Genomic DNA, 22,694 nt, shown 5'->3' with positions numbered 1-22,694 from the left:
CTCTCTTCTCGCATTAGTGGACTTTGATTTGCTGTCACGCATTTTTCATTTTCTCTTTGGGTTTCGCTCCCACAATATTCAGAAGCCTGACACGTGGAATTTCGCAACACTCCAACCAAACACTGTAGGGTTTATACCCGGACGTGCGCGAACGCAGCATTATTCACTTTATCAGTAACTGACTAACTACAAAAATCATGCTCAAACGCAACCGAAAATAACATATCAGGTTGTTTTACTTCAACCGTTAGAAGTGATCAAGTTTGTTTGATCAGTTATTGACCACCTTTTGATGTACAATATTCGAAATAATCCGCACCTTTTTGTTGGCTTCTCAGAAAGCTAGACCATAGGTGGTATGACTGGTATCATACTCCGAGATAACAGTTCCAACTATAACAAGTTTGAGATGGTAACACAGTTCCAACAAGAAGTATGATATCAGTCCTCCTTAGGACAATATGGATTATGATTCAATACATTTTGGGGCGACACCAAAAAAATAGGGACATGAATTGTCCATTGTCGTTGTGAGATTTCAATTCAAATGATATATGTACACTGCTGCAAAAATACTGCTGCATCATCAGAGGTCACCTCGTCTAAATTGTAAGTACCATTTATGACTTGCAGGAGAAGAAAATTACGTATAACCTTACAAATATAACTTATAACTGCAACCTAAAACAACTCTTCCACGAATTGGTGGATCTTTCTTTTCCGTTCCATTCCTCTGCTCTACTACCTAAGCACAACAAGACCATGTGAGAGATATTAGCAACAAAGAGGACATTTTATTAAGATGCTCCTGCAGCCTCACGCTTGACGTATTCCCCTTGTTCCTCTTTGGAAAACTCTTCGATTAATTCACGCTGTCTTTGAGTCAGATTCCTGCATAAAAAGTTAAGCATCCAATATTCAGACATTACCTTGAAACAAAACACCAACAGGTCTTATAGTCCTAACAAGTTGTCAAAGATGAAGCTAGGAGGGAACGTACGTTGGGATGCTGACATTAAAGTGCACATATTGATCACCAAAGGTATAAGAGTTCCTCGTCTTGATTCCTGTTACAAATCACCAGGAGAAACAGTGAAGCGATGGCTATTTATATATTAGGTATACCTGTGGCATTACTAATTGCAAAGAAATGGAACAGCTGCTTTCAAGTAAGTCATAAGACTATAAATACAATAGTTTAGAGCATCACAATGGAATGCCCATTATATCTCTGATATAATCAGATTCAGGTCAGGTTCAGCATATCAGGATGAAACCATTGTAAAGAAACAAGAATGGGTTCATCAAACCCATTATTCCCCACTTTGACAATGGCATATGACTACTGTGACACTGCAGACCTAAACTACGGCACAACAACTTAGTTATAATATGTGCATTGAAGACAAACAAACAAATGCAATTGTTAATACGGAGTCACAACCTTTGCTACATAGAACATCACTATACTAGCAAGACATAGCAAGAGGTGGGACAAAGACAAGTAACATAAAATTTCATCTCTGATTTCAAAAAAAAAAGGATGACCGAAGGATAAACACCAAATCATTAAATTAAAAAAAAATCCATTAAAAAAGTTTGAAGGTCAATAAGAACAATTTAAAGGCAGAAATACAGAATGAATCAATGCTGAAAAACATCAACTAAGACAATAAGAAGATGGCATTAGTCTGATTCCCTTACCTTTCTTCTTTAAGACTACCTTCTGTCCAGGTTGCGTACCTGCACGCACCTGAAAACAAAATTGCATTTTAAAAATATAGCCTCAGAGAGTATTATAACAAAAATACCTATACATGAGACCAATTTTTTGGTCTCTTTCATCCCTGAGTTCCAGAAGCAAACCTTTAGTACAACATCCCCAGTAAGAGTTGGGACCTGTATAGTTCCTCCCAAAATTGCCTGCACATAAGTATTCCACCAAACCTCAGTATTGAAGATATAAGCTTGATAACTATCACAATATATACTAGTATACAATATAATTTAGTGTTCCAACACAAAATACTCGAATAGAACTGAACAAAGATTGTTTGTTCTTGAGATTGTCAGTTACCTCGAGGTGAATGATATTGTCAAGGTAAAATAAATTAAAAAGTACCATCTTTCTCTACTCTCCAAGAATTTTAAGCTTTGAAAAAATATAAAAATATGTAAGCATACCTGGGTGATACTCAGGACAGCATCTACATGGATATCGGCACCATCTCTACGGAAAACTGGGTCTTCCCTAACCTGTTATACACATTTCATATGTAAATTTCATTATCAAAAGATAATACAAATAATATATATAAAGGACATCAAGGATTAAGAGCTCACACCTTAATGGTAACATAAAGATCACCAGGCTGATTTCCATCAGGATCGGCTCCACCGCTACCATATACCCGTATAGTTTCGTTGTCATCTACTCCTGTAAATGCAAACCAAGTGTCATCACATTCACAGTTCCCATTACAGAAGTAGTAGATATAGCACAAACTAGGGTAACCTCTTTGTAACAAATGACAGTTAATAATTAATAGTGATAGCAAATAACAACTTTTTGTATGTCTTATGCTCTTAGCCCAAGTAATTTTTTTTTTTTTTTACTTCCACATTTTTTCGTTGGATTAATTAATCTTTGCTGGTGAAGAAATAGAATGACAATATCATAGATGCTCATCATAAATACATAGCAAATGTTTTATACAGTAAACATGCATCAAATACTGAAACAATAACAATAAACTATGTATGAGTTAATAACCAAAACATGAATATAGTTTCCCAATGTGACAGAAAGAATGCAAAACCAAAAGCATATCAATCAACTGCATACTACAAACTGAAATGATTCATGAAGAAAGAAATATTCCAAGACTACATACACAAATTGACCAGTTGGTAGCAATTCCAATGCCTCAAACTTCAGACAATACTAATCTCAAAAATAAATTACAATACCTGGCATGACATCTAATTTGACTGACTTCATTCCAAATTTGACCCGTTTTCCATTACACGAATTGCAAAGTCTCTGAAATAATAACAAAACATAAGAACAACATAAATTATAACTTATTCAAACTCAAAATAGCATACATTTAACACACAATAGGAAAACAACATTTGAAAGTAATCTTTCCACAATTCCTCAGTCAATCTAAAGACCATACAAAATCAATTAAAGTGAAACTCAGCTATGAGATGCAATGTTTATGTAAATGTAAGTGCTTACTTAGATACTTGTAATTTAGGAAGATATTAAAAATTACAGTTGGCATAGAGGTACTTATTCTTGGAGCCACCTTTAGTACTTTCAGTATTTATTTGAATTTAATTCTAAGTTTCAAGTGAACTTTATGTATATGGCACATAAGGAACTAGCAGGTTGACATTTAGATGTTTGTTCCTCTTTTCTTACTTTTTTTATTCACAAAAATGGAGTTCCTAGCCACATACTACTTTCCCTAGACGAGTCTCTGTACTCGTTTCCAGGAGAATCATAACTGGCAAGCAATCTTGCAACTTTCTTTATAAATACTTTACCAAAATAAGTAACTTAATAGTCTCATCTCTTGTGTATCAGACAATAAGTAGCTACAAAAAGTGATAATAAAACATGTAGGAAGAAACAAGGTTAGAACTCTATGCACAATAAGACTATAATTCAAAATTACTAATGTGATATCTCTAGAAATAATGAAGACAATTAAACTTAATTGAAGAGTAGTGACAATCCATTATTTATCAATAACATGTGAGCCATACCGTGTAACTTTTACCAGACCCACCACATTGAGAACATGTTGTTTGCATCCTAAATGGACCAGTTTGCATGAAAGTCTGGATAAGCAGAAAATCAAAAGTTAACAAAGCGCATATGATATCCCTCCTCTTAAAAGAAGTGGATCAGATTTCAGTCATCAGTAAAACTGACCATGCCAGACCCTTTACAGCGCTTGCATGATTCTGGTCTGGTGCCAGGGGGAACACCACTTCCACCTACAAAGATCCAGACACACTAGATATTAGAATTAGAAACAAATGCCACAACTGTGTTGTAAATTGCAAAATTGGCAAAAACATTTAGAAGTGAGCAGAATCAGCATACCGCATGCTTCACAGGCCACAGCGGCCTGAAAGGTCACAGTTTTAGCACATCCCTGAACAGCTTCCATGAAGGATAGTTCTAAAGGAACCTGTTTACATAAGAAAGGAAATACAAGTCATGGAGCACAAACTCCAAAACACCTCCATCAACAAAATACATTTAGAATGAAGAGGAACCTTGATGTCTTGACCACCAAAATTCTGACGGAACATGTTGAAGATCTAATCTCCATTGTATGTAGCGCCCCACCAATAACATGCACATAACATTCCATTAAAACAACAGAGCTAATTTAAAACAAAAACAAATGTACAAGATCTAATAACTCAGATAACATATACCATATATCATAGTGTTGATAAAAACATGTGAAGACATGCTATTAATAAGATATTCTAAACTTTGAGTAAGACACTGAATAAATCAGCCTTAAATATTAAATATGAACAAACTAGAAATAATGAGTAATATATTAATGTTAGAGCGTATCTCTATAAGAAAATGGCAATCGGGAGGGATTCCTTACCAATCACTGATAAAACTTACAAGTTTGTGTAATTAACATACTAAATTTATGATTTCTTAGCAACAACCTACATGCAATTCCCAATTCTGGCTAAATGGCAATATTTTCGGTTCAGAGTTTTTATCACAAGTTTAAAATTCCAAGTTATTTAAAAAAATCAACAGGGAAACAAACTCTTGCTGTGAGGAAGAAGTTATTACATTATCATCAAATATATCTTTAAATGGATTCCTGAAATCATTGGGAAAGCCCGAGCCTTGTTCTTCAAATGCAGCATGGCCAACCTGCAGGAGTAAACTTGTTGGCATCAGCGCAGACATAAAATTATGCAACAGATGAACCAAAGTGAGTCAATCTCAAAATGGGTTGACATGGAACATGAAAAACGAACATAAACCATTAAATAATTCAGTACAATTTGAGTTTCAGTAAAGAGGAATCTGAAGCAAAAAGGTGTACTATTTTCTTATTGATCCAAAACGGAACATAGCCTTGAATGGTTTGTTATCAGCATACAAACCATATGACTGTAACTGTAAACACAAGAATTTAAAGGCCAAAACCAATAGAATTAGTAAAGTTTAGTGTAAGCCCATGAGAGACCCTAACATATTCAAGTCAAAAAACAAACGAGCATATGGTGGAAAGAACAGCTATCAAAATCATGAGGATCCATTCAAAATTTTACTCAGCCACAATAGTCGGGCACTTTAGCAGTTAATCATTTCATAGTAAAAGGCAGAGGGAGTAAAAATAAAGTTTAGTAGTAATACCTCATCATATTGTTGACGCTTCTCCTCATCTTTCAATACCTACAAAAATGTCAACGAATCTGATTTTAGTAGCTTAACAAGAATTAGTAAAGAAACTCTAGATTAGACAGTGACCTCATACGCCTTTGAGACTTCTTGGAACTTCTTTTCTGCCTCGGGATCATCTTTATTTGTGTCTGGATGGAGCTTCTTTGCTAGCTGAAATATAAACAAGGGAGATGAGGTACCAAATGTAGCATTATTCCAATTTATTTACATAAAAAATAAAAAAATAAAAAATAAGGGAAGAAGATGCAGATGTTGGGAGATAGAACTAAGCACTATAACTCTACAAAATGAGCATACATCAACAAACAGAGTAAACAATCAGCATGCATAACAAAAGACTTCTCATTACTCATCATAAACATAGATTCTTTTATTCTTCCTACAAGAGAACTAAGAATATGACTTATTGAAAGGAAAAAACAATCTGAAGTCTTCAATCAGTTATAAATTCATATTTCAGTAAAATGTTTTTTAGAAGTGAAATTTCTACATGCTATAATATTTGACTGTATGGGCATACATAAAAAGAACAGAAGTGAGGCAGAACCTACCCCGTAATAAGCTTTCTTTATTTCAGATGCACTTGCATTCCTGCTAACACCAAGTGTCTCATAGTAATCTCTTGCAGCCATAGATGCTGGCACAAAAGGAAGTGCAAGCCACATAAATAAGCTCATACGTATATCAAGTAACAAAAAATAATGGTGTGGCAATAAACAAAGCTATAAGCTCCATATCTCTCTGTATAATATTCACCAGATTTTTCTCCAAAAAAATAAAGGATGAGACAGTGATACCCAGAGTATCATTGTATGTGAAAAACAGAGAGGATTTCGCATGAGTAGATGGTCCCGATAAACAAGAAATTACTTGAACATTACTACACATGAACAAATAAGAAGAGTTATATGGGATACCAGTCGCATGAATTAATCTCACTGCAGCAGTCCAATTGGTACCCAGAGCTCCCGGTAACCTCCTGTAAACTGCCAAATAAATCAAAGGGTGAGAATTCAGATAGGAATATGAAACCTTCCTGATACTGTTAAACCGATTCACCGCAGACTCAAATATGTAACCTTCGTTTCTTACAATTGAAGAGGAAAAAGAAAACCCAAAAGGAGTGTGCTTGATATACCATTAGTAGCAGAAGAAGAGTTTCCTAAAACCCTGGAATTATGGCAAATCCCGGTGTTAAATTTCCTATAAGCACCTCCTCCAAGCACTCTGGCGTAAACCTGAAACCAATTTAAATTGAAGCGATTGGTATGAAAATGATAATGATTATATGTTGAAATTGAGTGAAAAGGAGGAAAGAGAGATACGGAGGTCGTGGAGCGGCGGGCGATGGAGTAGAAGAGCCTGACACCATTGGAGCGAACCATTTGGGGAATCAATCCAACAACAAAAGATTTGAGTCTTATGAAACTGGGATTTGGGTTTTTTTTTTTTTTCTTTGGTGAGGGAGGGTTTTGGGGAGTGATAAACCCTAAATTGGGAGAGAGAGTGGGAGAAGGTTCTAGTAATGGGCGAAGCAGAGAGACAGAGAGAGGCCAGTCTTGTGGGCGACAGCAAGAAAAAAAAAATGAAAAAACAAAAATCAGGGAGCGCGTGTTGAGGATCTTAGTTTGGTTGCGACTTGCGCGTGTGTGGTTCTGCCTCAAACTCAAACTCAAACTCAAGGTCATGTTTACTAAACCATAATAGGAATCCATTTCTCCTTCAAAATGTGTGTTTACCGACCAACGGGGGAGTAAAAATTGTCTAGGACCTATAGAAAATCAAGAAACGAATCCTCCATTTTCATTCTGGGGTGGGGGGACTAAGTATTGATTCCTATTTATGGGAGAATCAATTTTACATTTCCAAATTGTCCTCATGATTTATTAATATTTCAAAATTACTCATATGAAAACTCTACCCATATTAACTAATCTTGACTTATATGTAGGGATGTTTTTGTAATTAATCTTATTATGATTCGGATTCCTATATTTTAGCAAACATATGAATGAGAATCAACCGAAGTAGTATCTCTAATTCTGGATAACAAGTATTCAAATTCATATTTGTTTCTCTCTCATCTTCTTCTTTTTGTTGCTCGACCACGCTAGGATCATACTGACAACAACGACTCTCGGATTCCACGTGTAATTTTTTAGATCCGTGAGGATTTAATGGTTCTATGGACTTTGTTATTGGGGAAATTTGAGTAGTTTGTCTTTCCTTATGAAGCAATTTAGTGCCCCATCCAATCAAAGCTCAAAAGTTTTTAACATCAAAGAAACCATTAAAGCATTCCCACACTATCATTCTTTGAATAGTTCTTACATAACCACTTAGCCAAGCAAACCAATAAAATGAAATGAAATAGAGCATTGCAGCTCCTCCTTTAGCCACGTTTATAATTCAGCAATACCAATGTTTGAACCCATGACGCGGGGGTTTCATATCATGAAGTTCCTATGGTGAGACCCAACGCATCCATTGCACTACTTACCATGGTTATTGTGCTAACTGATTACTAAAACATAACGGCAAAGTTCTTATCTTATGCATGTTAGAAGACTGAAAGAGTTTGGTGTTACTAAGGGTGAATTGACTTGTTACATATATAGCTTTATATTAAAAGTTAGTGAGCATCTGACACCTATGATTGATAATGTATCTTCTGTGGATAATTTGGAATTCATAGAGTGATGCATTGGTGTAATATCCCGTACCCGAAAATACCTACCACCATCAATCTAATTGCAGTGCAATAGATATTTTAATTCGAATTGTCGTTAGCTTAGTCTCTCCTAATAAGGAATTATTTTTATAGAATTTCAAAATTGGTTTCTTAGAGCATCTTTAGCAGACTCTATAGATTGGCTCCTTAGCTATTTTAGATAACGAGTTTAGTTTTTTATCAATTTTACCAGCTCTAACAGACTAGTAAGTGACTAGCTGTTTTTACTTGTAACTATCTCGCTCTCTAAATATAGCTAGCGAGATGAAACTCTTTATAATTTATGTTAATTCAATGTATTCCTTTTGAGTCATTTTATATAATATTAAAATATATTTAAATTAATTTTTTATTTAATTAATAATATAAATCAAACTACAAAATAGCTAAAAATGCTCTTATGAGTATAGGAAAGTTGAGCACGATGATACGAGAATGTAAGCGCAAACGGTTTATGAAATAGAGTTACAACAAAGATATGAGTATTTTTGTTTGGATGGCAGTTTGATCACTTCATCCCATCACCTATAGTTAAACCCCCCACCCCACTTTCATTTCTTTCACGTTGAGTTTGAGAGACCAGAGGGGAGAGAGAGAGAAAATGGGCCAAGTCACCACCACCCAAACATCACGTCGCCGGCGCTAATTCCGGCCACCTCCGGCCATAAAACTGGTATCAATCTCTTCCTCTTTTCATGGGTATTCTATATACACTAGGCTCTTAATTTATTTTTACTTGTGTGCAACATTAGGCTAAATCTGTGAATTCCAGCCAAATCATCAAGAATTTGGAGAAATATCGAGGTATAAAGTTGTTCCTTACCTCATGGGCTATCTTTTGAGTATAGTATTGCATATAGTTTTGGAGATTTTAAAAGTTAAGGATTTGGCCATCTTGAGCCACCGCGGCTGCGCCGTTTCAGTGGCCATTTTTAGTGTTTTGGAGCATTGTTATGCCTCCTAGGATGTGTTGGTATTAGCCTTGGAGAATGTAATACCCCAGAAATTTGATATTAGTTTCTAATATTAATTGAGAATTTTCGAGTTAGAAGTTAGTGTGTTTTGAGATACGAAGGAAGAGCGGAAGCGTTTGGACGCATAATTGTCCCGAAGCGGTCTTATGGTTCTGAAGGGTCAAAAGTTGACTTTCAAATCTGTTGGGTTTCTCGAGAAACTTCCTTCACGAAAGTTGTAGAGCACGACGATACGAGTTCATAGACACATGGCACGCGTAAAACGGACTTCGTATGAGAAAGTTATGGTCAGCGAAAGTTGTGGCTTTTGGGGAATATTTAGGTTAAATAGGAAATTTTCAGTTTGGGTCCTCAGTTTTTCAGAAACCAGATTTTCCTCCCTCTCCTTCTCTCTCCCCGACCCCGAGAGAACCCAAGTCCTCCAGCCGACCCGACTCGGACCCGGTGACCTGACCCGGCTTTTCCGGCCACCTCCGACCGACCTAGACGCCGGCACCGGTCGGGTTCTCTTCCTCTCCTCTGTCCGAGCTGACCTGTGGTGGTGATGTGCGCCGTTTCGGTCCCGAGGTAGTGACCCAAAGCTCGGAAGTTCGGGTTAGAGACCCGGTCGGGTTTCAGACATCCGACGGCGGCGACAAGGCGGGAGACCGGTCGGGATAGAAGGCCCTTGGAATCCTGGTTCGACTTCTGGTGGCCTTGGAGCGCGACTCACGGCAGAGAGTGGCAGTGGTGGATTCCAAAATTTTTCGACGAGTTTCGGTGATTTCCGGCCGATTCCGGCCGAACTGGTTGGACCTTCAGGTATGAAAAGTGTCCCCCTTGTAGTATTGTACAAGTTTTGTGTTGGGAGTTTGCCCTAATTCGGAAGTTTTGTGGTGGCGCATGGGGCCCACTCGCCGCCGCATGTGGTGGCGCGTGGCGGCGCATCTGGCAGGATGTGTAGGTTTAGTTGCAAGGGTTAGCTAGTTCTTGTTGTTGTGAGCACGTTGATATATTATAAGACTAGGTTGAGATCTTGTGATGCTTAATGTTGGAGTTGTTTTCAATGAGGTGTGATGATTTTGTGTTTTCAAAAGTAGGAGCCGTTTTGGCAGTTGTAGGAGGTTTAGTTTTGGGTGATCGAGAACCTTGGGAGGTCTTGAAGGAGAGTTGCCCTCCTTTGGGCAAACCTTCGGATTTTAGTTTTGGGTTAAGAGGGCAAATGTTACTCTTAGTTTGTTTGGTTACTAAGGTTAATATTTGTATTAATTAGGGTGACTTGTGGAGTTTGCCTTTGAGCTAGACGGTTGCGTTTGTGTTTATGAAGACGCAGCGGGAGTTAAGGTGAGTAAAATCTCACTAAGGTCTACTTTGTGACCTATTTATTTTGATGATGATTGTGATGTTGATTTTGTACCATGATTTGATGATGATTGTGATGTTGATTTTGATGATGATAATTGTTATGATGATGAGATTAAGGATGATGTTGATGGAAATGTTGATGATATGATGATAATTATTATGTGATTATTATGATGATAAATGTGATGGTGATTTTGATGATGATGATAATTGTTGCTAATTGTGAAGTTGTCCTTGAAAGAAAATGATTTTGTTTTTAAATATAAATGAGCTTGATCGTCAACGGCTCATGGTAAGTGAAAACAAGTTTTCTGTTATTAGTATAATCTTTCAAAAGGACTTCCGATCATGAGTAATAATTAGAGTTGGTAGAATTATTCTTGTTTTAAATATTTATATCCACGTGTTTATGTGTGAAAGACACGTTATGATAATGTGATAGCGTGATGTAGAATTGTTGTTTAATTAGTCAAACCGGATTCCAAGCCTTTAATCGGGTGATTGGTTACGGTTATGATGATATTACTATTTTATGATTTGATAAGTGTTATGACGTGAGAGTAATAAAACGTGTGTCTTAGTGGTGAGTGAGAGTATTTGTTGCGAAATGGTGCCTTTGTGATGATTGTATGCATTAGTTGTGAATGTGTGTGCCTTAGTGGTGAGTGAGTGCATTTGTTGCGGAATGGTGCCTTTGTGGTGATTGTGTGCATTAGTTGTGAATGTGTGTGCCTTAGTGGTGATGGTGTGCATTAGATTAGGAGCCTTCGTGGTGGACCGGGAACCAAGCCTTGGCCGGGTGATTGGTTACGGTCAGTATAGAGCTCTAGTCTGTCGATACTTCATGGGGGATGACTATGTGTTGACGAACCCATGAGTACGTGTTTTGTCTAGTTACTTATGGGGGATAACTATGCGTTGACGAACCCATAAGTAAGAGTAGAGAAATGATTGGGTGATATTCTTATGTGATGTTATTTAAATTCTTTGTTTTGAGTATCTCCTGAACTATGCTTATCCGCAGGAGATTCTTTAATTTTAATTGTGTGATTTTTTTGGAATCCTGAACTACCCCTTTTTGCAGGATTTCATTTATGATTTTGAGTGATTTTGAATTGTTGTGTTTTCTTAATTTCTTCTTGATTTCTCTTGCTTGTAAGTGTTCTCTTGAATTTATTTTTTTTAATGCATGAACTCTTGTTTTTATCTTATGGGTTGAGTCTGTTGTTGTAGATTTACTCATACGAGCTTTTAAAGCTTATCGGGTTTGTTGTTTACAACCCGGTGCACCAATCCATGGTGTAGAGGTTGTTTTTGCAGGTCAGGTTTAGCAGAGTTGAGGCTGCGGCAGATAGGTTTTGTTCCTTTTGGTTTACTTCTAGATTTTTGTGAGTATTGAGGGAGGTTTACCTGTTTCAAATTATTCTTTCACAAGTTGTAAAACTAAAGTGTTGTAAAGTTTGTTTTTCTTTTAGTTATCATGCCTTGAATTTGAAATCTTTATTTATCCAAAAATTTCGGGGTGTGACAGAGAAGTTGTTAAATTTGGGTTAAGAAATTTATTTTCTTTATTGATGGTTATTGGAAATTGATGGATTATGAGGGACATGAGGTCCTGAATGGGAGTTATTTGAGATGTGAGAAATTACAAGTCTACTTATTGATTCATTTACAGGTTTTGGGATAGTCCATTTTTATGGGAGATGTTATGTTGAATTTTTGATATAATCATTCCCTAACTTAGTCTGAAAATGTAAAGTATCTATTTAAACCGTAATAAGCCACATATAAGAACATGTAGGAATGGTAGTATTTTAATTTTACAGCGCACATAATATATTCAATTTTGGGTTGTATGATCTTGATCATGGTGGGTGGTCTCTTCCAAATTGAGGGTTTGCGGCTCTTAAATCCTTAAATATAGTTTCACTATTTTTGCTCATCAATATAGAAAAAATAATTAATTTGATATTTTTGAAGCAAAGCTGGAAATTGAAGACCCAAAATATTGTTTGATCCTTTAGACTTTAATTATTTAAGTATCGGTAATTATTAATTTTGCATTAGATCATCATGGAATTCAGGATCACTATATTGCAAACTTAGACGGCTCCATGTGACTTATAAAATGTGTGTCATTTAGCATTAGTCCTGGCTTATATTAATTTATACTTTGGTTGTTGCAAGATGGTTATTCAGTTCATATTGCTGGGCTTATGAGGCTAGATATAGTAGAATCATCTGTTGATTCTGTTTATGTTACGGCATGGGCATCTCCTTATCTTCCATTACACATGGGGAAAACAGAAAATGCATCCGAAATGGTAGAGAAACATTTTGGTCGTCAGTTACAGGTATGATTAGCACTAGTTTGATAATCATTAATAAGTGATTGTTGTGCAATCCAGGATGTAGTCTGATAATCATTAATCTTATTCATCTTCAAGATGTTACTGTTGGCGTCCTTTCACCTCACCAACACGAATAAGCAACCAACATTTTAACTGTGGCCGTTGGGTTTTCAGCCCATGTGTTTTTCCTAAGGTGTTTCATCTTAGAGTATGGTGTTCCAATAAGGAAAGTAAATCCTTATTGATGATGGTATACCTGTAATCTTGGTTGATTACAGAGAAGGAATGAGGCATTATTGCCTACCACTAATAGGAATAAGATTCCTATTTGGTGAAGAGATCTGAAGACCCTTATGGCTATATAAGGAGAGGTTTAGTTCTAGGTCTTGTATCGCAGAGACAAAGAACAAAGTGTTTTCATTCTCGGTTAGAGGGTGAGAGAGGGCAGAGAGGAGAGAGATAGGAAAAGAAGTGAGAGAGTCCTTTTTTTCTTATTCTTTCTGGTGTACCTATTATTAATATAGTGGAAGTGTTTTCTGTCGGTGGATGTAGGCAAAGGTTTTGCTGAACCACCTTAAATCTGTGTTCTTTGTGTCTTATCTCTGTGGTTGTTTCTCTTAGTTTACTGTGTTCTTTTGGGGTTTCCTTGACATACATAATTGACCGATATCCCAACAGTGGCTTCTATAGGCCTCTCTCTGTGTTGGTATAATGCCAGGCTGTTTAATTATTTGATTAAAAATAACTTTTAGAGGAAACAATATTTCTGGATTTGGATGGCAGTCAATATCAAGAGAGTAGGCTTGTGCCTTGTTAATGCAAATTTTCCGAGTATCCATAACTTATTTAACAGCATACCTAAATATGATGTTTGTGCCGCCGTCATTTAGGTGTGAGTCTAAAATGAAAGATATAACTATCATATGTTTATTTAAATTTTCAGGACAATAAATGATAAACTTGTATATAAATAAACTGGTTTGTTTCAGCCACCAATCGGAGAGAATAGAGTTAAGGAGCTTGGACAGTGGGTGAGAAAGGAGTTTCACATCAATTTTGGGTTGTATGATCTTGATCATGGTGGGTGATCTCTTCCAAATTGAGGTTCTGAGGCTCTTCAATCCTTAAATATAGTTTCACTGTTTTTGCTCATCAATATAGGAAAAATAATTAATTTGATATTTTTGAAGCAAAGCTGGAAATTGAAGACCCAAAATATTGTTTAATCCTTTAGACTTCAATTATTTAAGTATCAGTAATTATTAATTTGTTTTTGTTTTTTGTTTTTTCCTAATCATATAGGTTAACTCAATCGGCGCCAAGGTGTTAGAGTCTGATTTTGAAAAGCCTACTGCACCCCTTCCTGCAGCGATTGTTGCTTGTGTTCCAAAGAAAGTACATGTTGTTCACCATTTCCCCTGATGAAATTACAGCTGCTATGAGAGCTGGATTGGAGGACCCCATCAAACCTGAGCCAGAGGTGTCCTTCCTTATGAACTTGGCCTGCTTCTTCCCCTAACCTCATTGTTTATATATCTCTGGAAAGTTCTTCCTGACTTCTTTGTTTACTGGTTATCTGTTTATTTGTGCAGCTTGAGGTTCCAAAAGAATTGATATCTTCATCGCAATTACAAGATTTGAGGCAGGAGCGCATGCCATCGTTTATCACCTGTAGCCCTGAAACAAGTATGACAAAGAAACAGGGATCACTAGAGCTCGTCTTTCAAATGGAATTTCTGTAAACTACAAGGTATCTCTGGCTTATGTTTTAGTCAGACTCGGACATGTACTTGTTTTTAGTTTATCCTTTAATAAATAAAATTCAGTGCTCATCACTGTAAGAAGATTGAAATATGAAGGATGATGCAACTTGATAATGTCCCGTCATACATTATTATGAGCTATATAAACATAACGTGTCTGAGATTCAGTGTCATTTTGAAACTTCAGATGTCATGCCCCAGCTATATTTTTTTTCAAATTTCTTTCACTGTTATTGATAACATATACACGAGAATAGTTACTGTAGTTGCACTAAATTCATGTCTTTGTTTTATGCTCCAATCACAGATTTCAAAAAGTGAGGCTCGGGGAGGTTTGATGAGGCTTATAGTCGGTGGTGGATGTGCTACTGAAAGTGACACGACCCACCCCGAATTTCACCCTGAAACCCGGAGTAAGCCGTGCGGGGACCACCCCCAAGGAAAATTTACTAAAAAGATTGAGAAAATCTCCCTTGAAAATGAACAACCCTAACTCGAAAATTCCAAATTATACTCTTAATACAACACGTCCAAACATCACATAATTATCCTTCAGAAATTCTAAACATGAAGTCAACTAACCGAGCACACTACCGAAATAAAATACAATAATCCCAAAGTATTCAGAGTTACTAGACACTAGCTGAAGCAAGAAAACACTAGTAGGTTAAGCAAGTAACCTACTGATGAAAACTGGCGGAAAAGCAGGTGACTATGTCTCGTCTCCTACTAGGTCCAACCCGAACTCTGCAGACTGGGCATTTTAAAACGAAGAGCCCAGGAGAAAACATGTGGAACAGTTAGAGTGAGTGGACAAAAATAAATTAATAAAATAAAATTAAAAAAATATTTCTTTATGCTTTCCCAATTTAAACTTCAGTGGAAAAACAATTAATGGTATGCAACCAGCTCAACAGCTTTTTAAAATTTACCAACACCTGACTAGCCGCGCTAGTCACCAACATTTCAAAATGAATAAATAAGAGCCTCTCAGGCTAAAATAAAATATGTATGTATTACACTCGTCATATCCCTTGTATGAATTTTCTTGAAACAACAAAGACAAATATAAAATTCACACAAGGCTACGACGCTTGCGTCTAACGCTCACGTCGCACCATAATGACATTTTACCTCATTATGGTGGAAAAGACGGTGTATAAATATATACGAGCATATCCCCTATATAAATTATTATATTTATATAGGGCTACGACTATTGCGTCTAACGCTCACGTAGCACCATAATGGAATTTTACCTCAGTATGGTGGAAAAGCACGTATAGCTAGCTAGCATTTCTTCATATACATATTATTCTCATAATCATCCAAATATGGATATATATACATACTCACCGAAATTCTCAATTTCGGTTATTCTCAACAACATAAATTATTCCGCATGCACATTATTTAAAATAAAAGTCCACTCACAAATTAGGCCTAAGCCTGATGACGCTCTGAGGCTTCCTCTACTCGGGCCTTCTCTCATCCTGTTCCAAATATATAATTAATTTCCCACTAAAAATCCAATAATTAAACAAAATGGGCAAAATTAAACGTGAGCCTCCCACACACTCATCATTGCCCAAATTCGCCATTCTTAACTCAATACGGCTCAAACTTCACCGAACAAACCGGCAGCCGTAAAAACATCTTCCCATAGAATACGACTAAAATCCTACGGCCGGATTCTACATTAATTAACTGCCAAAAATACCAAACTTCAGAAATTCACAAACCTATCCAAAACTCATCCAAAAATTCCATAATTCACTTCAATAAACTCCCCTTAATATTCCAAATTTAAAAACATAAAAATCTCCCAAACAGCTCCGGCGCCGGCTCCGCCGGCAGCGGCGGCCGGAGGCCAATTCCAGCGACCTCCAATTCCTATGAAATTTTGACAGCACAATCCTCTCATCATGCTCTACAACTTTCCTAACTAGCACAAACCCAAAATCCAAGCCTAGCTATGCCAATCGAACAAAAACATCAAAAAGGCCCTAGAGCTTCCACCTCAAATTTCTCCTTACCTGAAGCAAACTGGAGTGAGTCCTTTTAGGGCAAGGCAGCTGGGTTAGAGACCTACAAAACCGTACCAAGCTTGCCCGGATTGGTGGCCGGAGGAGGGAGTTCCGGCGAAAAGCTTCCCAGCGTCTCCTGCGAGTTTTCTCTTCTTCCGGCGGGCTAACGGCTCGAGGGCTAGGCCGGGGAGGGAGAGGAGGAGATGGGGGTCCGAACTGGGGTGGAGTGGCGGTCGGTGGCTGGCCGGACGGCGGCAGACGTTGGCTGGACGATCCGGCAGGGAAGAAGACTCGGGGGAGAAGAAGACTCGGGGGGAGGGGAAAACGGGAGAGAAGAGAGGGAAATGGGTTGGGCCTTTCCAACTGGTCCAACTCCATCATTATATCCAACTCCCAAAAAAAATAAAGCACCCCGAAAAATAATACCCTAATAAAAATTACATTTTACTAGCTAAAATTTACCATTTTTTACCGTCGTCGTATTTTCCTCCTACGAATAATCCTCCGCACATAATCGTCCCCGAAACCCCTCTAGGGACCAATTAAACTATTAACTCAATGACGGAGACGGTAAAATTCTTATTATAATCAAGCTAGTAAATAAGGTAAAAATTTAAGGGTCGGGATGTGGCAGAAAGTTTTGAATCAAAAGGTTCTGTTGTTGTGGGTGTAAGAACTCTTAGCGAGGCAGGTCGTGTTGGCAACTTTTCAAGGGAGCAGGTATGTAGTTTACTTGTATTTGATTTGTGAACCCAATACTATTCAATGTAGGAGGAGATTCTTTCCTCTTCAATAATGCATTATATTGTATCTTGAGATATGTTCTTGTTAAATGAATTAGCTATCACAAAGTGTAATCATGTGAAATATATTTCACATCTCACAAGTAATTGCTAGATAGCTTAGTCTTGGCCTATTTATTGTGAGCCGTTTTACAATGTTTTCCATACTACCTCAGTTGGTCTCACTGTTTTGGGCCAAGGAGTAGTCTTTGCTCTTGGTTTAGGCTTTAGTGTCGTGTTGTTCTGTTTTGCGTTGATGAGCTTCTTTTTTTTGATAAACAAACTTGTGTTTCTTATAGGAAAAAGAAAAAAAGTAACTACCGGCCATGGGAAAAAAAATTATATTATGTATAATATGGTTTTTTTTTTTAATTTAAGTTCTTTGTTCTCTTATTGTAAATTAATTTTGTCATTTTTTTATTGCAATTATCCTCAACCCTACACTCTATCTCCACTTTATTCTCTCCCTCATAGAAAGAGAGTCCAATTCAAAAAATAACTGACAATTACTGTTTGTGTCTATACAATCCTTTTTGTTTTTTTTTGTTTTTCATTTTTTATTTCTAATTTCGAAGTTTTTATTTTGCCCATGGTTTTATAAATCCTTAAACTTGAAATTTTAATCAATCAAAGGTGTTATAGGAAGTTCAAAATTTAACCATTAAGACACCAATTTGTTTTATTAATAGTAGATTTCATGGGACGTGTGCATATGATATTCATTAAGGCCAAGTTACATTGCAGTAGTTGCAAGATGTTTACATGGCATGGTAATATGAGAAATATACTCGGATCATTATATATGGTATTGCATAATCATTGTTTGATAATTGTATCGGAGCTTACTCATTTTTGCTAAGATCGTCTTATGTATATGCATCATTTTTCTCAGGTAGAACTTTTTGTGTGAACCACATGAGTAATTGCTCATCGGAGTCCACTAAGGAATTTATTTCCAAGGGACTCCGCTTTACATTAAGAGATAATGGGATGCGTGCAGCTTTCCAATTACTTCACATGATACTTGAGGTAATCCCATCGTGACTCATAATCTTTCTGCTGAATTTAAATGTTGGGGACATTTGTGTTGTCTGCATGCTTAGGGGAGAAATAAAACGAGGCATGTTAGGGGAGAGGAAACAAGGCCAAGCCTTCAATAAGATCAAATCTTAATTCATTCCAATATGCGCTTCGTATTACATGAGAAAGCCATTTATAAGTTTCAAATTAACTCTTAGTCTCCTAGAATAGCATAAGACTAATATAACTTAATAATAATAAAACACTTAAATACTTAAGACTTAAATAGGTAAAGATACACTTCGTGCGGCCCTTCGGTTATTATCCCTACCGTTTCGTGCAGTGTCCCATAAGTTTTTACCCCTTTCCGCTTCGTGCGGTGTCCTGTCGGTTACTACCCCTTACCGCTTCGTGCGGCGTCCCCTCGGTTATTACCCCTACCGCTTCGTGCGGCGTCCCGTCGGTTTTTACCCCTTTCCGCTTTGTGCGGCGTCCTGTCGGTTATTACCTCTTACCGCTTTGTGCGGCGTCCCATTGGTTATTACCTCTTGCCGCTACATGCGGCGTTCCATCGGTTATCATCGGTTATTACTTATTGACGCCTCGTGCGGCGTCTCTTCGGTTATTACCCTTTCATGCGGCGTCCCATCGGTTATTACCCTACCGCTTCGTGCTACGTCCGCGGTTATTACCCTACCGCTTCGGTGGCGTCTCGCGGTTTTACCCTACTGCTTCGTGCGGCGTCCATTCGGTTATTACCCCGTTACCGTTTCGTGCAGCGTGATGTCGGTTATTACCCTTACCGCTTCGTGTGGCGTCCGGTTGGTTATTACCCTACCGCTTCGTGCGGTGTCCCATCGGTTATTACCTATTACCGCTTCGTACGGTGTCCCTTCAGTTATTACCCTTACTGCTTCGTGTGGCATCCCATAGGTTATTACCCCTTACTGCTTCGTGCGGCGTCCCGTCGATTATTACCCCTACCGTTTCGGGCGGCGTCCCTTCGTTTGTTATCCTACTGTTTCGTGCGGCGTCCCATCGGTTATTACCCATTACCGCTTCGTGCGCCGTCCCTTCGGTTATTACCCCTACTGCTTCGTGCGGCGTCTCTTCGGTTATTACACCTATCACTTCGTGCGGCGTTCCGTCGATTATCACCCCTACTGCTTCATACGGCGTCCCCTCGGTTATTACCCATTACCGCTTCGTGCGGCGTTCCGTCGGTTATCACCCTTACTGCTTCATGCAGCGTCCCTTCGGTTATCACCCCTACCGCTTCGTGCTGCGTCCCCTTGGTTATTACCCATTACCGCTTCATGCGGCGTCCCCTCGGTTATTACCCATTACCGCTTCATGCGGCGTCCCATCGGTTATTACCCCATACCGTTTCGTCCGGCGTCCCGTCGGTTGTTACCCCTTTCCGCGGTTATTTCCCCTACCGCTTCGTGCGGCATCCCTTCTGTTAATACCCCTACTGCTTCGTGCGGCGTCCATTCGGTTATTGCCCTTACTGCTTGGTGCGGCGTCTCATCGGTTTTTACCCATTACCGCTTTGTGCGGTGTCTTTTCGGTTATTACCTCATGTCGCTTCATGCGGTGTACCTTCGGTTATTACCTCTACCGTTTCGTGCGGCGTCCTATCGGTTATTTCTCATTACCACTTCGTGCGGCGTCTCATAGTTTATTACCCATTACCGTTTCGTGCGGTGTCCCATCGGTTATTACCCCTTACCACTTCGTGCGGTGTCCTGTCAATTATTACCCCTACCGCTTCGTGCGGCGTCCCTTCGGTTATTACCCATTCCTGCTTCGTGCGGCGTCATGTCGGTTAATACCCCTTACCGCTTCGTGTGGCGTCACATCGGTCATTACTCCTTCCCGCTTCGTGCGGCGTCCTTTCGGTTATTCCCCATGCCGCTTCGTGCGGCATCTCTTCGATTATTACCCCTACCGCTTCGTGCGGCGTCTTGTCGGTTATTACTCATTCCCGCTTTATGCGCTGTCCCGTCAGCTATGACCCCTTTCTGCTTCATCTGGCGTTACCCGTCTCCGCTTTGTGTGGCGTCAATTCTGGTAAATGATCTCGTCTGCTTCAATTCTACAACACACAGTAGAGGAGCAATTCCAGAATCGTCCTCATAGAATTCGAACTTCCCAATCCTCTCACAAAACCTCGCCCTCAAACCCAAATCTCAAATAGCCTCACTGCTCAAGCACTGGACATTCCCAACAACCTCGACGATGACGACATCCTCTACTTTGCCTAGCCCAAGTTAATCGTGGCTCCGATGGTGGACAACACCGAGGCATCTTCGGGAATCAAAGCACGATGAGGAGCAAGGGCATGCACGCGTTTTAGTTTTTATTGGGTTTTTTTTTTTTTTATCGGAAGCACCGGCTTCACCTAGTCGCGCTTAGTCCAAGACCGCCTTAGGCGCGTCTGGTTCGCCTTGACGACGCCTTACTTGAACGCTCTAGAGAAAATACGAGCGGCTTAGCTCCACCTATAGCCTAGGCGGGACCATAACCTTGGAGGGAGTCGAGATAAAAGTAAATGAAGCAAATAAATAAATATTTATGTGAATGCATACGATTTATATCGAGACGGAAGTCGAGATAAAAATGTCTCGGTTGTCACATCCCGACCCTTAAATTTTTACCTTATTTACTAGCTTGATTAGAATAAGAATTTTACCGTCTCCGTCATTGAGTTAATAGTTTAATTGGTCCCTAGAGGGGTTTCAGGGACTATTATGTGCGGAGGATTATTCGTAGGAGGAAAATACGACGATGGTAAAAATGGTAAATTTTAGCTAGTAAAAGGTAATTTTTATTCGGGTATTATTTTTTTGGATTTGGGTTGCATAAGAGTGTGGACCGGGCCAAGGGGTGGTAAAAGCCCAGCCCTCTCTTTTTTCTCTCTTCTTCTTCTCTTTTCTCTTCCCCGGTTTTTCCCTCTCCCGACTTCTCCCGTTTCTAGTTCTTCTCCAGCCCCAGTTGCCGTCGTCCGGCCAGCCACCAGCCACCACTCCACCCCAGTTCGGACCCCCATCACCTCCTCTCCCTCCCCGGCCTAGCCCTCGAGCCGTTAGCCCGCCGGAAGAGGAGAAAACTCGCCGGAGACGCTAGGAAGCTTTTCGCCGGAACTCCCTCCTCTGGTCACCACAGCCGGCGATCCTCGGCTCATTTTGTAGCCCTCCTCCCGTGCAGCAACCCCTCCAAAGGGCTCACTCCCTCTTGAGCTAGATAAGAAGAAATGTGGAGCTGAAATTTCTAGGGCTTTTAAGATGTTTTTAGTCGATTACCCTAGCTAGGCTTGGATTTTGGGTTTGTGCTAGTTAGGAAAGTTGTAGAGCATGATAAGAGGATTATGCTGTCAAAATTTCATAGGATTTGGAGGTCGCCGGAATCAGCCTCCGGCCACTGCTGCCAGCGGAGCCGGCGCCGGCACCAGAGCTGTTTGGGAGATTTTAATGTTTTTAAATGTGGAATATTAAGGGGAGTTTATTGAAGTGAATTATGGAATTTTTGGATGAGTTTTGGATAGGTTTGTGATTTTCCGAAGTTTAGTATTTTTGGCGGTTAATTAATGTAGGATTTAAGTCGTATTTTGGGGGAGGTTGTATTTACGGCTACGGTATGTTCGGTGAAGGTTGAGCCATTTTGAGTTAAGAATGGCGTAGATCGGCAATGATGAGTGTGCGGGAGGCTCACGTTTAATTTTGCCCATTTTGTTTAATTATTGGATTTTTAGTGGGAAATTAATATTATATTTGGAACAAGACATGAGAAGGCTCGAGTAGACGAGGCCCCAGATTGACATCAGGCTTAGGCCAAATTTATGAATAGACTTTTGTTTTAAATAATATGCATGCTATGGTTCATGGTCGAACATTTAAATTGTTAGAGTTTTGACGTCATTTAATTTTGACGCTTTTATTTCTCTTGGAGAGTTACCGAAAAATCTTTTCGGTATTTTTCGGTGAGTATAAATATGTATATTGAGAAGAGTATGTATATAAATGCTAGCTAGCCATATGTGTCTGTCCACCTTAATGACGTAGCATATAGCTGCATTATGGTGTGACGTGAGCGTAGTAGCCCTATATGGGTGTTTAATTCACATAGGGGGTATGGACACATATTTATACACTCGTCTGTCCACCTTAATGGCGTAGTGTAGCACCGCATTAAGGCGTGACGTGAGCGTTGGACGCGAGCGTAGTAGCCCTATA

The 22,694-nt window shown here is 38.9% G+C and overlaps 1 protein-coding gene across 1 annotated transcript; it reads right to left on the bottom strand.

Moving 5' to 3' along the window:
• Window positions 1-503: 503 nt before the first annotated feature.
• Window positions 504-6,922, bottom strand: LOC101313152 (dnaJ homolog subfamily A member 3, mitochondrial-like). The gene is made up of 18 exons (XM_004306460.1): window positions 6,793-6,922; window positions 6,606-6,705; window positions 6,385-6,453; window positions 6,019-6,104; window positions 5,534-5,617; window positions 5,420-5,458; window positions 4,847-4,930; window positions 4,297-4,341; window positions 4,121-4,208; window positions 3,947-4,011; window positions 3,778-3,852; window positions 2,971-3,043; window positions 2,346-2,437; window positions 2,185-2,256; window positions 1,867-1,923; window positions 1,705-1,753; window positions 1,001-1,067; window positions 504-891 (listed from the first exon to the last, which is right to left on the bottom strand). The coding sequence occupies exons 1-18, from the start codon at window positions 6,850-6,852 to the stop codon at window positions 798-800; spliced, it is 1,299 nt and encodes a 432-aa protein (XP_004306508.1). The 5' UTR covers window positions 6,853-6,922; the 3' UTR covers window positions 504-797.
• Between the last annotated feature and the right edge of the window lie 15,772 nt (window positions 6,923-22,694).

The sequence above is a fragment of the Fragaria vesca genome, linkage group LG7 (assembly GCF_000184155.1).
Source record: "Fragaria vesca subsp. vesca linkage group LG7, FraVesHawaii_1.0, whole genome shotgun sequence".
In the NCBI taxonomy this organism is placed as follows: domain Eukaryota; kingdom Viridiplantae; phylum Streptophyta; class Magnoliopsida; order Rosales; family Rosaceae; genus Fragaria; species Fragaria vesca.
Note: the sequence above shows the minus strand (reverse complement) of the source record. Positions and strands in the feature narration are given on the sequence as shown.